This window comes from Equus quagga, chromosome 4 (assembly GCF_021613505.1).
Source record: "Equus quagga isolate Etosha38 chromosome 4, UCLA_HA_Equagga_1.0, whole genome shotgun sequence".
In the NCBI taxonomy this organism is placed as follows: Eukaryota; Metazoa; Chordata; class Mammalia; order Perissodactyla; family Equidae; genus Equus; species Equus quagga.
Window position 1 is genome coordinate 117,620,195 of NC_060270.1, and position 15,606 is coordinate 117,635,800.

The following is a 15,606-nucleotide window of genomic DNA, read 5'->3' on the forward strand; positions in this document are numbered from 1 at the left end:
TAATATCTAAATAATCTCTATTCATAGGAATCTCTAAAACATATTAACTGTGAATCATGAGGGCCCATACTAGTGTAAGAAATGCATCCAATGTTATTCAATGACAGCAATAAATAGAAAATCCACTCATGCATGAGAAATTAAAATTGCAGAATGTGCAACATCTAAAGCTGTAAGTGTATTAACAATTTTAAAAGTGAATAAGTTGCAAATTGTTTTTCCAGGATATTATTCCAATTATTATTTAGGGACCAAAAAATATGCAGATATTTAAATTTTCTTCTCTTCATATTTATTCAGGAAAATGCTCTAAATTTAAATGGCTTTCAATATACAGAAACAGAATTTTTATTATGATTTGGAGTTATTTCCAGTTTCTAAAAAATATCCAAGATTGTTCTAAACCTCTCTATTTTATACTCTCTCTCTCTACTTTAAGAGTTAATAGCATATAAAAAAGGACTTACTGGCATATAAAATTAATTTTGAATTACAAATTTAAAAAGTTTCTTAATTCAGTGGCTTAAGCAGCTTTCAAAACATTAAATTTAAACATGGAATTAAGTTTTAAATGTAATGCAATATACCTTCTAAACATGCAGGAATTCAGAGATTACAATTATTTCTTTGCTCTCTAAGGAAATAAAATCTGTATCATACTGATAAAACTTAGGACAACTAAATCAATTACAATGAAGATATACAAAGAATTTATTTCTTCAGTCTTCATTATATTTTATAATTGGAAGAACATCTATTTTAAAGACATGCAAAGTCTATATATATATACACAACAGGTGTGTGTGTATATATTCATAAAAGTCATTAAAATAGGAACACATTCCTTTTTTTCTACTTTCACAACTGTTACCCTTAATGTTTTCCTCATGGATACCATTTCCATTAGAGAAGGAGCACCATAAAACGATTTCAAAGACCATCTTTTGAAATCAAACTGCCTTGGTTCAAGTCCCAACTCTAGCATTACTAGTTGTGTAACCTGCATAAGTTACCGAACCCTTTTATGCCTTCCCTTCCCCATCTTAAAATCAGGATGATAACTGCACTTACTTCACTGGGATGTGGTAAATGATAAATGAGTTCACACATGGAAAGGGCTCAGAACAGTGCCTGGTACACAGTGGGATCAGAATTATGAGCTATTATTAGAAAAATACATTAGAAATTAAGGTATTTTCATTTAAAAGAATTCCAATGTGTTTTCCCAGAATTTGTGAAACCACGACCTGAGATATTTGGGCTGGAATATACACACTGTGCAGCACTGAACACGCACCATGTGCAAGGCCACCGCAAGGTGCTAAGGGGTCTTCCACAGATGACTGTAAAACAGTACAGCCTGTGGCTTCGGATTTAGGCCTGTTTTTAGTGCTGTGGTGACAGATCTTGATAGTCACTCGATCTTGAGCAAGTGTTTTATATCGCTACGCCTTGGCTTCCTCACGTACAAAACAGAGAAAATAATACTAATTATCTTAAGAGGTTGTTAGGAGAATGAAATACGAAAATACATAAAAATACAATGCTAGAACATAAAGAGTAATCAATAATCCTCATAGCAACCCAATGAAATAGAAATTTTTATCTCCATTTCACAGATAAAGAAATAAATCCAAGTATTTCAAGGGAGAGAGAGTTTATCATTATTAATATTTTGTTTTATATTGTAGAGTACATTAACACACTGTTAGGCTAAATCAAAGAGCAGTTTGAAAAACTTCCCCTCAAGTTTCTAACAAGTAATGCTTGCTCAATCAATGCTTATTTCATAAACCAATCATATATTGGACATCATATTGATTGGATTATGATTACTGGATTATGATTATCACTGATAAATACATTTTTTTGGTCTTACCTGTCTGAAGAACTGTTTCAGGATCAAGCGATGGAAGAAAGTTTAAATCTACAGACCTGGAAAGCGTCAAAAGAGCAATTTTTAAAAGTTATACTTCTATCCACATAACTTAAGAAAATTCTTTATATATACATATCAAAAGAGGGGCACACAAGTATGAAAATCTGAAGAATACTATTCTACCACGCTAATTTCTCTTAAGCATTAGGAAGTCCATCAGAGATAATTAAATACTAGTAGCCAAAGAAATATCTATATGATAAATTACAAAATATACTGCTTGAAAAAATAGTTTATTATTATTAACTATAATATCATTTCAAATATATCAAAGAAATCCACTTCAGTATTTTTCCACTGGATATCTGTTTCAAAATGAAATTTGTAACTATATAAGAACCCAGAAAATAAACATTGAAAATGCATGCAGCCATCCTCCAATCAAAAGTTTACGTCTCTACAGCAAGCCTCTGAGAGCTGCAAGTATTCTCTGATATTCGTGTGTCTGCGCGCACGTGTATGCAAGTCCTGTAGCAGCTGTACTCTCTTCCCTGTACTAATTATGCTTCTTTTGCAGTTGGACTACGGCCTTTATTTTCATAAACACATATGGGAAGTAGAAGACAAAGGAAAGAGGGTACAGCAAATCAAAGCCTAGGATCATCCATGCTGCTGTAACTGACAGGTCTTGCTCTAAATCTTTCACTCTTGTCAATTGATCTAGGCCCTCACCTCTGAGTGGCCTAAATGCTTCCTGAGAATTGACATTAAGAAGGTGATGAAAATTTGCAAGAGAAGGGACGTTATCATCTGAGGTTTAAAAGAGCCTAAACAATTAACACTTGAGTTCCATGGGGAGGGATGGCAAATACAAGACTTTATCTGATACTTCATGCAGGCATACAAGCCAGCATTTCCCAAAGTGTTTCCCAAAATACTGATCAAAATATTATTAGATGGAGAAAAAGGGGTCCTATTGGCATCTAAGTATAGAAGTTCTTAGGAAGCAATTAAACAGTTTCTTTACCGCAATGCTTTATCAGAAGTAATCTTTAAATGTCCAGAGTCATTCTTACAGAGGGTAACACACAGTGAACAGCATTAAACTCTATGACCATGAATTCATATTCTACAGGTTTAGGATGTCTCTCCCAAGGAACGTGACTTTAAGAAACATCAAACCTACTCTGCTGGACTACTCAGAAACCAAGAGGTTCAGTTAATTTTTGTCACGTAACTTATGTAATATTTTCAATTCCTAAACCATAGCATATAAGTGTATGTGATATCTACAAAGATACACACCCCCATATTTACTTATATGTAAATTTTTTAACGTTTTCCATATTTATATAGCATCTATAGGATAGTTATGTTCCTAAACGTTTGTTGTAACTTTAACTAGATTTACATTTAAACTATTTGTTTTCACATTTTTACTCGGTTTTAATCAAGATTTGGTGTTACACTATGACCTTATCATATCCCTCTTTACTTTATTAGCTCATTTAATTGATATGTGACTATATGTGTATTCACAGAATACCAAGTTGCATTTTATCAAGGTTCCATTTTATTTTTCCCGTTTTATTGAGATATAATTGACATAAAGTCCTCCATAACTTTAAGGTACAATATGATTTGAGTACAATGTCATACATACTATAGCTACCACAATAATTTGTTTAGTTAACCATCCATCATCTCATATAGATATTAAAAAAAGAGAAAGAAAAAAGATGGGTTTTTTCCCTTGTGATGAAATTTACTTTCACTACTTTCAAATATACCATACAAGAGTATTAACTATAGTCATCATGCTGTACATTACATCCTAGTACTTATTTATCTTATAACTAGAAGTTTATACCTTACCTTCTGACCACCTTAACCTAATCCCCTCACTGTACTTTTAAGGTCAGATTCAAAAGACATAGACAAGGATGAGTGCTAATTCTTTCAAATTTCCTAATGAAAAATTATTGTTCTAGTGACTACTTTGTTATTGAGAGACCAGAAAGGGTTAATTCGCTTCCTAAAGTGCTTTTTACCTGGAAAGAGGGACTTGGCCTACCAACAGAAACATGAAACTGATAAAGTTGTAAAATTTAACGGAAATCTGTTAAAAGGATCAATCTAGTAGTCACATTTAGGTAATACAACTGAATAATTACTTCATCCAGTGTCATAAAACACTAAATTCTCCAAATTGAACTCATGAATATCACATATTTTATAAGGACAAGAGGAGTTCTACAAGCTAGGCATTTAAGTGCTAACGTATTTTAAAAAGGTTATAATAATTTTCCTTCAAGCTGCAACCTTTTCCGTATCTTTACAAGCGAAGTAGAACTCTAAGGTAGAAAATTGTTTCATTTTGAAAACATGTCCTTGTAAATGAATATTTTACACAATGTCAGAAAAAGGTAAATGTACCAAAAAAAGTCTTTTATAAAGAAATTCTGATTCAAATCAATATCTCACAAATTAAAAAATGACTTTAATTCAATTTTGTATGTCAAGTTTGACTGAATGGAGACTTGCTCACCTTAATTCTTTTAGCTTGCATTAACAATAGAGATGTCTTTTATCAGATTAATCATAGCTGTGCAAGAGTAAAATTAGATGAACTAGTCACCTACCTTTCTTTCTCTTGCTGATTTCCTTTATCACTTCCATTGTTAATCAAAGCAAGTTCATCTAATAATGACGTAGATTCCTTTGTAAACTTCTCAAAAACCTACAATATGAGATTTTATTAACATATTAAGGATAATCTTAAAAGTTAATATGTACATAAGGATTTTCGGTTAAGAGCAATAGAATCAGCGAGGCAGAATTCCCTTTCCCTCTCTGGGAGTCACTTAGTACAATTCAAGCACCAGAGCACAACAGTGTACACGAGAGAAGACAAAATCGCTTCCTAAAACAATAAATAGTTTCAACGGATAATTTTTAAATTTTTAAAGTTTAAATACATTAAGAATTTATCTTTATTCTTCATTCAGCCAACTTTATCTTTATTCCTGTGTTTCTTTGAGAAACATCTGCACCAATAACAGTTTTAACTACAAGAATGTTTTTAGACCAGTTCTAACCCTCTACCAGTTATAGAACATTTCTTTATGTCATTCTATCACCACTCCACACTGGTTGCATGTGATAGAGTTTTACACACAAGCATGTAGCATAAAAATATATTAGTTATAATTCTAACATGATTTATTAAAATATTTCTAAAAAGGGATTTGGGCAAGTCTGTTTAAACGTAAGTAATAAAGTGGACACTCATTTGTCTGATATCATTGTTCAAATACAGTGGAAACAGAATTGCTCATCCATTCTGAAATAACCAAAAGTTCACCACTCTTCAAAAAAATTAGCATATTATCTAAAGTGAGTTCATGTGAAATTTGTTCTTTCAGTCTCCAGCAATTTGATTAAACAATGTCAGATTATACAGAGTAGCAGATTTCAGAAGTCTGATCTGACAAAGAAGATACATTTTTCAGAAAGGAAAATCTTAACCTGTCAAACTGCTCTTCAACTTCAGAGATGATGTTTAAATATCCTCTCTGAAACTGGTGCATCAACTAGATTACCTCTCAAGATATTATGCTACTCTGTTATTCTCTTAAAAGATTTACAACTTGGACTAGCAGTAATACTGCTACTAATGACAAAAGTAATAGCCAATACTTGAGTGTCTGACTTCAGAGTATTTGCCTTAGAGCATCATACACTATACTACTTCATTTTTGTAAAAAGGAAAACAATCCACATTTTAGTCGATTAAAATTATAATCAAAATGTCTTATTTATACGTAATAACATTTTATCTCATTGTAATATACCAACCAGCCTCTTATTTAACCAATCCATGTGATCATAGGTGAGACTCCCACCAAAATCTTCTGTTAACTGGCATGGTTCTATATAACGAGTCAACTTATTGGCAGACACTAAAATAACCTATGAAAGTAAAAAGAAAAGAAACATTTAGCAAGCCACTGTTAATGTCCATTAAAGTAATGAGGAGGTAAAATCAGGTTAAATATGCAATATTGTTTCTAACATGATATATTACCATTTATTTAATTAAAACAGCATTTAAAATCAATGAAGTGGATATCTGCTGGAAATAAGCTATCGTAAAACATTTATAATACCACATTTTAAAAAACAAGAGATATTAGCAGCTCGGTTGAAATAGTTTCCAAATTTTATCAAGATTAATAATTTCTTGGTAATAAAAATCAATTTCTTTAATACAATGACGCATTCAGCAAAGAATTTCATATGGCCTTAAAACTAGCTAGGTACACTAAAATGATATGCACAACTGAATAATAAATATGACAATCAAAAAATTACACAAAGTTTCTCTAACATTCCTTTGATTATATATTAACAAAATGTCCTCTAATAGTAGAGTAAAACTCAGAATAACTTATACTAATATTTAATTTGAAAATCAGAACTAAAAAGTGGGGAGAAGGTCAGAGAATTCATAAACTTGAAATTTAGATATTAAAATGATAATCTTTTAACTCTAAACTTTAAAAGATTTCAAATACAAATCATAGAAAGACCTAAGAGACCATTGTAGAGCTAAATAAAATTTCAGTGAAGATATACATGACTATAAAAGAAAATACAACTGTGGCACAGATATTCAAATGGTAGTGTTAATGCAAAAATGATACATGTAGGTTTGAATTTACCAAAAAAAAATGGCTTGATAAGAAAAATGTGTCCAGCTGGGAAGAGCACTATTGCCACTCTAACAACAACAAAGGCCAGATAACCCACAAAATTAAAACTTTTCTGGAACTCCTCAGAGAGCTGAGGTCACAGAGAAACCAACTAGCCTGAAAGTGAAGAGAGCGAGGCACCAGAGAGAAGGCTGGAAGGAGCGACACAAGATGGCACGAGCCAATTTTGGGGATGATGGGACTCTTCTATATCTTGACTGTGGTGAAGGATTTATGACTATGTTTGTCAAATCTCATAAAACTGTAAGCTAAAAGAGATGAATTTTACTGCAGGTAAATTATATCTCAATAAATCTAACTCCAAAAAAAAAAGAAAAACAAATAAGGAGGACTTGTGGAGGAACTACCAGAGAAAGAAAAAAGGAAAAGAAAACACCCAATATGCTAAACTAGATACAGCCACAGTATACTTGAAGTTATAATGTAAACAATAAATGAGAGCAAATGACCAAGATTGAAAACTGTTTTGCTAAAAGCAGTAAAAATCATCCTTAGGAAGATACCAAAAACATGGTATCAAAAGTTCATAAAACTATCAGATAAAAATGGATCCAATGGATCCTATCATAATTAGAGTTTATAACAAATTGCTATAGATAACAATACATTAAATAGAAATTAAGAGCCTTAAATGTTTCTATTAGAAAAGAAAGTCTGGTGAATAATGAGCTACAGGACATACCGAAAAAGTTGGGGGGTGGGAAAAGGAGGAAACAATGGAATAAATCCAAAGAAAACAGAAAGGAGGTAAGAAATTAAGGAATTAATACAGCTAAAAGTTATTCCTGGGGCCGGCCTGGTGGCACAGCAGTTAAGCTCAGACATTCTGCTTTGGCGGCCCTGGGTTTGCCGGTTCGGATTCCGGGTACAGACAAGGCACCGCTTGGCAAGCCATGCTGTGGCAGGCATCCCACATATAAAGTAGAGGAAGATGGGCATGGATGTTAGCTCAGGGCCAGTCTTCCTCAGCAAAAAGAGGAGGACTGGCAGCAGATGTTGGCTCAGGGCTAATCTTCCTCAAAAAAATAAAAAAATAAAAAATAAAATTTGAAAACGCTGTTCCTTGAAAAGACTAAAATGAAATCAACAAATTTCTGATAAGATAAAGCAAGAAGAAGAAAAGGCACAAACAAATAATAGTAAGAACTAAAGAACACGACTACATTTGATAGCAGTGGTTTAAGAGATAATATGGACACAGGACAATCTTGTGCCAATAATTATGCTAATTTAGAATAAATGGACAAATTCCTATAAAAATTGTAATTTATCAAAACTGACATAAGAAGAAACAGTACACTTATAATCAATGAAGTGAAGTGGATCACTAGATTCTTTCCATTTTCAGAAATCATACTGTTACTGGTAGTTATAGTATTGCTATTCTGAGATTACTTGATGAGGAAGAAAGCAAATGATTAAGATGGGATATTCCAATTCTGCCATCCCTGATGTCCTTGAGAAAATGGAATTCTTGGGAAAGAAGAAGTGAGAGGGAAAAAGTTACCCTTTTGGTCTTCAATTTGAATTGGAAGTAACAGTTTAAACTCATGATGTATTTCATCTTCAAATAAAAACACACATACTCACATACATAAATTTTCTAGTTCTGTCCACTGAAACACTTAGAAATAATGACCAATTCTGTAGAAAAGCACACTGCTAGCATTCAAATTATCTCCAAATACCATTCCCCACTAAAAGGAATCAAGGGTCCCCGGAGAAATGCCCTATTCCAGGTCTGGGGCTGGAAATACACGTGATGAGCTTGGAGCATCTTCCCATCCACATATCAGGAAAACCATCAAAGACTGCTACGGTTGTGCCCAAAGGTCCTGAAAAGGCTTCCACTGGCCAAAAATGTAACGATTTGCTATCAATAAGAATAATAAATGACGTATTGTACAATATGAAGTACCTTTAATTCAATGAGCTCATATTAATACAAAAGACATGATCACAATTGGACTATGCTGGGGAACAAATTTACTTTACTTAAAACCAGCAAATAAAGGGAAATAGGCATTTATCTCATCTTTCATATACAAACTGTACCACTGAGTAAATAAATAACAAAGGGAAGTTCTTCATTATAGAAATATTCTAGCTAGTGAAAGAAGAAAGAATAATAAAACTAGAATATCACCATTTAAAATCTTTAATAAATGAAGAGATCTAGGCACTGAACATTCACAGCTGCTAACATCACAAAAAAGGAACACACACATCACCACCAATAAAGAGCCTTGGAAAAAGAAAATCAGATCTGAATCTAACCAACTGTCTAAATCCAACTATCAATTTATGGAAATACAGAATTTGAAAAGGCAGAAGACTATGTTAATATGTTAACAAGAATAGGTTAAATTACACCATAAGGATGCTCTCTGCAATATGCAGACTATGAAAATCTCTATAGAAACCACCTAGTAACCTTGAGAAAAAAATGTGGGAGAAAAAAGGAGAAAGAAAAATTAAGATTAAAAAGCTTCATTTAGGGGCTGGCCCGTGGCCGAGTGGTTAAGTTCGTGCACTCCACTGCAGGCAGCCCAGTGTTTCGTTGGTTCGAATCCTGGGCGTGGACATGGCACTGCTCATCAAACCACGCTGAGGCAGCGTCCCACATACCACAACTAGAAGGACCCACAACGAAGAATATACAACTATGCACCGGGGGGCTTTGGGGAGAAAAAGGAAAAAATAAAATCTTTAAAAAGCTTCATTTAATGGACTAATACAGAATCCTACAAACAAGAATAAGAGAATTACATATTCTTTTCAAGCAACCATGAAAACCTCAAACTCTTGACTGTGTATTAGGCCATAAGGAAAGCCTTGGTACATTTCAAAGGAACTAACTGATAACATGTCTATCAGCAGAGTGAAATTAAGTCAGAAATCAATAATTAGTCAAATCAGAAATCATTAACAACATTTTAAAACCCTATCCAATTGGAAAGTCATCTCAACCAATCATAATGAGTGAACATTATTTAGATCCTGATTCAAATCAATTAATCTGTGTGTGAATAATTTATATATAAATTTACAAGTAAATTTTAAAATATTTATATTTAACATTTTTATATAACTAAATCCTTTTATAACATTTATCAAATAATTATAAATTTGAAATCAATTGGCTCTTTGATATTAAGGAACCATGTTTTTTAAGGCAAAATGGTATTGGTTACATTTTTTAAAAAGAATCTTTATGTTTTATAGACACATAGTAAAATATTTACAGATAAACTGAATGTCTTCAATTTCCTTCACTATAATAACCTCAGTCTTCCCTGGGGAAAGTGGTTAAGGGTAAGGATGGGGCAGAATGGACCATGGGTTAATGGTTGTCAAAACTGGGCATACGGATACATGGAGTTAATTATAATATTCTGTTTGTTTTTTTATGTGTTAATAATTCTTTATAACAAAAACAGTAAATATCTAAAATAAATAAATAAATAAATATATATATATATATAAATCTCTCTTTTAAAAAAAATCTTCCCACAAAGAAAATACCGGGCAGCAGTTTACAAGTGAGTTTTAAAAATCAAAGAAGAGATTTTCAGTATCTGAAAAATTCTTTATGAACTCATCATGTTGTGAGAGTTTGTGTGTCATGGTGCAAGGTATACTAGCCTCAAACTAGTTCCAGTTCTGGCTCTGCCCCTTACTATCCCTGAGACCTCTAACAAGTCCTACAAGGCCTTGGAGCTCCATGGCCTCCTCTGTAAAATCAGAACATTTGTCCTGATGATCTATAAGCTTCCTGCTGAGCTTGACAGTCTTAAGAAGCTTTGCTAAAAAACAAAATTAAACAAAGGCTTCCAGAGAACAAAAACGCAGAGAACGCTCTCAACTCATTTCATGAGACTCTAACAACACCAATACCAAGGATAACGTGAGAAAAGACAAGACCATAACGACTTGCAAATATCAGGTGTTAGCAAACATCAAGTGTTAGAAGAACTATGGAGCAGCCAGAATTCTCATACACTGCAAGTGGACACAGAAATTGGAACACCTCTTTGGAAAACAACTTGGCATTATCTTGTAAATTTGAACATTTCTATAATGTATGCCTGGATATTCTACAAACAGAGAAAATCTTAGACACGTTTATCAGGAGACATATGCAAGAATGTTTAGAGGAACATTCATAACGGCAAAAGAATGGAAACAACCCAAACGTCCATCAACAAGGGAATAATTAAACTGCTTAAATCACACAATGGAATAACATTCAGCAGGGAGAATGAATCAACTATATCTACTCCAAGAATCTTAGACATATAATGATGAGTGAGAAAAAGTAAGTCAGTGAAGACAAAAATCATAACATTTTTTTGAGGAAGATTAGCCCTAAGCTAACATCTGCTGCCCATCCTCCTCTTTTTGCTGAGGAAGACTGGCCCTGAGCTAACATCTGTGCCCATCTTCCTCCACTTTATATGTGGGACGCCTGCCACAGCATGGCGTGCCAAGCAGTGCCATGTCCGCACTCCGGATCTGAACCTTGAACTCTGGGCGGCTGAAGTGGAATGTGTGCACTTAATCACTGTGCCACGGGGCCGGCCCCAATACCATTTTTATAAAGCTGAGAAAATAAGTGAAACTGTATTCTTTAGGAATAAATAATATCTCTAAATGGTAACTCTGCAGATATAGATATAAAAGAATAATAAAAGATAAACACACCATTATTTTCTTCTAAAGACTTCATCTTTCACATTTAAGTTTTTAATACACACACACATACACACAGATTGAGAACACGAACAAAGGATGGATAAAGACAAGTAAATTAGGTGTCAAGGGTTGAGGGGTAGGTGAAGGGATCAGGGAGGGGCTCTCAGACTTATTCAAAGGTATTGATACTTGGGTTCTTAGGTTGGGTAGTGGGTACCCAAGAGTTTGTTTTATTATTAAGCTTCATGTATACACATACATTTTTAAAGAATACGTACCAAACACCATATTAAAGAACTAAAAACAGAAAAAAATCAAAAGAAGGGAATGACTGACAGAAGGGGCACAATGAGATCTCCACCTCAGACTGAAGAGAGGGTAACTCTGAGGCAGCATGCAAGGGGGTCAGAGGGAGAAGAAAGGACATTTGGAGGTGGTAATGACAGAAAAGCTGAGGGAGTTCATGCATCTCTTTTCTTCATTAAAAAAAATAAAATAAGACAGAACATTAAATAACATTTTTGGTTAGTTTAATAACAGCAAACTTATTATGCCCATCTATTTTAAACAGCAATTTAAAGCTACCCCTAACATGAGGAATTTAGCATATCTCAATTTCACTGTTTTCCTGTTTACATAATAATGGGAGCTAATTTAAAATAAACATCTTAGAATAAAAAGAACAGCTAAATTTATTTATTAAAAGCTGTGTGTTCTAGTGCTGGGAATATAAGGATAAATAAGATATGCTTCTACAAAGGAAACGAGCTTTTTGTTTCTGTACTATTCTAGAGACAGTTGTGCAACGCTTTCATAAAAAGAAGTAGATTAAAGTTTTCTGGTTTGGTTCTAAAGCCTTTGATGAAAATACTCAAAATAAACCCAAACGTTGTTGCCCCTTAGGTCATAATAGCACAGAGAGCCAAAAGCTTCACCAGAATATATCAAATGATTTCCAAATTTCCTTCTTAGGTTAAACATCATTATATTATAATTGGAAGGATACTGAGCTAGGAGCCAATCATTCCAGGTTTGTGTTCCAGCTCTGCCACAAATTCACTGACCTTGCAGACACGACCTGAAGGAATTCGCTCCAGGCTTATTTCCCCAATCTGCCAGAGAAGGCAGCTGCGTTGAATTATCTATGATGTCTCTTTAAGCTCTAAGAGGACATAATTCTAATGAGTTGTCATCCTATACATTTAATTTGGGCCACTCTCTAACATATTACCTGCCTTGCCCAAAGAAGAGCACTTGTCACTTGCCACCTACTCTGGTTATATTATTTTTATACACACACACACACACACACACCTTTCTACATTTTGCAGTTCCTAAATACATTAAAATTATTGGTAACAAATTTCAAGTTTAACAAGCCAAAGGGAAAATCTGCAGTTATTCAGTTATATGCGGCAACATTTTATCTGCATTTGAATAGTTCTCTTAAAAGCTTTTTCCTAAAATCAACCTAAATGTAAATAGTACAGCTTCACTTTTTTTATGATATAAAATATATTTAAGAGTATACTATCACTTAGTAGTAAACAATTTAAAGGAAAAAATTAGCTGAGATTACTCCCATTAGGACATTTCTACTTATGCAAAACATACATTGATAAGGGAATGTCACAATTATGCAGACCTGCATAAAACTCATTTTCTCCATTATAAAACATGTTATGGAATCTATATACTTATAAAATTCACTGATGGCTGTTCAAGTGAAAACAGTAGATCTACCATCTAAATATACAGAACTATATTATACCAAAGGTATCTCAAAGCTAAATAATACATATGAAAAAAAGCAAGTCTGAACAATCAGCAGACTCAAAATCATGATCGTCTCAAATTAACAATTTAGAGAACTACCTGTTGTCATGAAACAACTCCACTCCCACTGCAATAATCTCATCTTCACTTAAGAGAGTGAGGGCAAGGAGAAAGAGGAGACAAGGCTGGCAAAACAGCAACAATTGTTTCTATTTTATTAGATAATGTATGTTTAAAAAGACTGAAGGGAAAAAACATCTAAGAAGAGTTTGCAATAGTAGGAGAAAATCTTCCTGTATGAAAATGCTATACACCTGAGAATCACCTTTTGAAGTGAGTAGAAGCAGCACCCTTAAGAGGAAAGAGAAGCCCTCGTCCCTGCGCACAGCACAAGGACACTGTTTCAAAACGTGAGTAACTGCCCAGTCTTTGGAAAACACCATTTGCCAGAACGCAACATAAAAATTACAGACAACTGCTTCTCAGAGGGCAAACCAAGTTTGAAGGAGCAGACAGTTCAACTCCACTCCAGTGATGGCAAACATCACAGAGGGATATGATTTCACAAAAAGAACAAATTCAAATGCACAAGCAAAAATAAGAAACCATGTTTTCCTGGGGATGGGAGAGTGGGGGAGTTAGGCCTCAAGTAAAATTGGAGTGCTAAAAAAGGAAAATGAATAGAGAAGGAGATTGCTGGAAGACAGAAAAGCACAGAAACAGATTAGAATGCAAATAATCTACAGGGAAAAAAAGAGAAAACTGGCATATTTCAGAGTCAATGTGGCAAAACAAATTTAGAATCCCACCTTAGGCGATTTTCTCTGAAGTACTCATTACAGCTTCTCAAGTTACAAAATACTGGTAAGATTTCCTACATTCCTTTCTGTTACAGTCCTTAAAGAGACCACTAATATAGCAAACCTGTATGAAAGTTCAAATATAAAGCAATGCAAATCAAGGGGTCATTTTATCTTACGGGAAATGTTTTATTACTTGGGAAAGAGAAAAAAATCATCAATTTCTTTTTTAAAAAGTCCAGTCTCAAAAAGCAATCATCACCAAAGTTAAAAGCAAAATTAGAAAATATGGTCCCAAACATCATATTTAGGTCGCATGTATTATGTCTGATCCCTTTTCATCCTCTGATTCTAAATATGAAAACAGAGAAATAAGGACATATTGCTGAAAATTCTAAAGAAATATTTTCCAAAGCTATAGAAAAAGCTGTCAAACTCTTTTGTCAAATGACTATTTAATGAATAAGAAATAACACTGTGAGGGGCCAGCCTGGTGGCATAGTGGTTGAGTTTGCATGCTCCACTTCGGCAGCCAGGGGTTTGCTGGTTTGGATCCTGGGCACAGACCTACACACTGCTCGTCAAGTCACGCTGTGGCAGCATCCCACATACAAAACAGAGGAAGACTGGCACAGATGTTAGCTCAGGGACAATCTTCCTCAAGCAAAAAGAGGAAGACTGGCAACGGATCTTCGCTCAGGGCCAATATTCCTCACCAAAAAAAAAAAAAAAAGAAAGAAAGAAAGAACTGTGAATTAGAGCAAAAATATTAAAAAGTACAGGGGCCAGCCATGTGGCCTAGTGGTTAAATTCAGCACACTCCACTTTGCCAGCTGGGGTTTGGTTCCAGGGCACAGACCTACACCACTCGCCAGCAGCCATGCTGTGGCAGCAACTCACATACAAAACAGAGAAGATTGGCACAGATGTTAGCTCAGGGTGAATCTTCCTCAGTAAACAAACAAACAAAAAAAGTACAAAAAGACACAGATTTATATAATTGTATTAGAATATTAATTAAACATACTATAGTCAGCTCTTTATTATCTTCTGCAAAACTTTCAAATATTTACCGACACTGTCACCTATTCTAATTAAGTGATTGATAGAAAGACCACACTCTAGCTTAAAAGCAAATTTTCTTAAAAATCAAACAATTCCGTGCCTGTGGAGAAGATGGAACCACAAACTAAACATTTCATTTCTCAAAAATATTTTAAAAAGTACATTTTTCCAAAAGTTTCACGCATTTCTTTAGACTTGCCCATTGCATCACTCTAAAGAAGTATTTCCCAAACAGTTACGGAAATCTCATGAATACTCTCTATAACATCCTACAGCATCTGATCATTTTCCCTAGAATATCACATAGAAGTAGTTCATGATGAGCTTGTTTTAAATTTAAAAAAAGGATTTACTAAACTATTAATATTATAAAATACTGAATTAAGGTAAACTTCATAATATCATCTTAACATAATTATATCAAAGTAAAAAGAAAGACCAATTTTGACTTTTCCCATCTAACAAATGGCATCCATGATCTTTAATTTTAAAATCATTATCTAAGAGATAGAATGAGTTATAAATCATTTATAAAATTATCTTTCATGATGGATTTTAAGACTACATATAAATTACGATGAAAAATGGTATTATGCCATCAAAAATAGAGGGGAAA

At 33.7% G+C, this 15,606-nt stretch overlaps 1 protein-coding gene across 4 annotated transcripts in view; it reads right to left on the reverse strand.

Annotated features, from left to right (window-relative positions):
- SESTD1 (SEC14 and spectrin domain containing 1) overlaps positions 1 to 15,606 on the reverse strand; it is a 115,333-nt gene that overhangs the window by 36,459 nt on the left and 63,268 nt on the right. For all 4 annotated transcript variants that reach the window (XM_046658166.1, XM_046658168.1, XM_046658169.1 and 1 more), the window contains 3 exons: positions 5,738 to 5,851; positions 4,522 to 4,619; positions 1,880 to 1,935 (listed from right to left, as the gene is read on the reverse strand). In XM_046658166.1, coding sequence (XP_046514122.1) covers positions 1,880 to 1,935; positions 4,522 to 4,619; positions 5,738 to 5,851 — 268 coding nt within the window. The remainder of the gene's footprint in view (positions 1 to 1,879; positions 1,936 to 4,521; positions 4,620 to 5,737; positions 5,852 to 15,606) is intronic.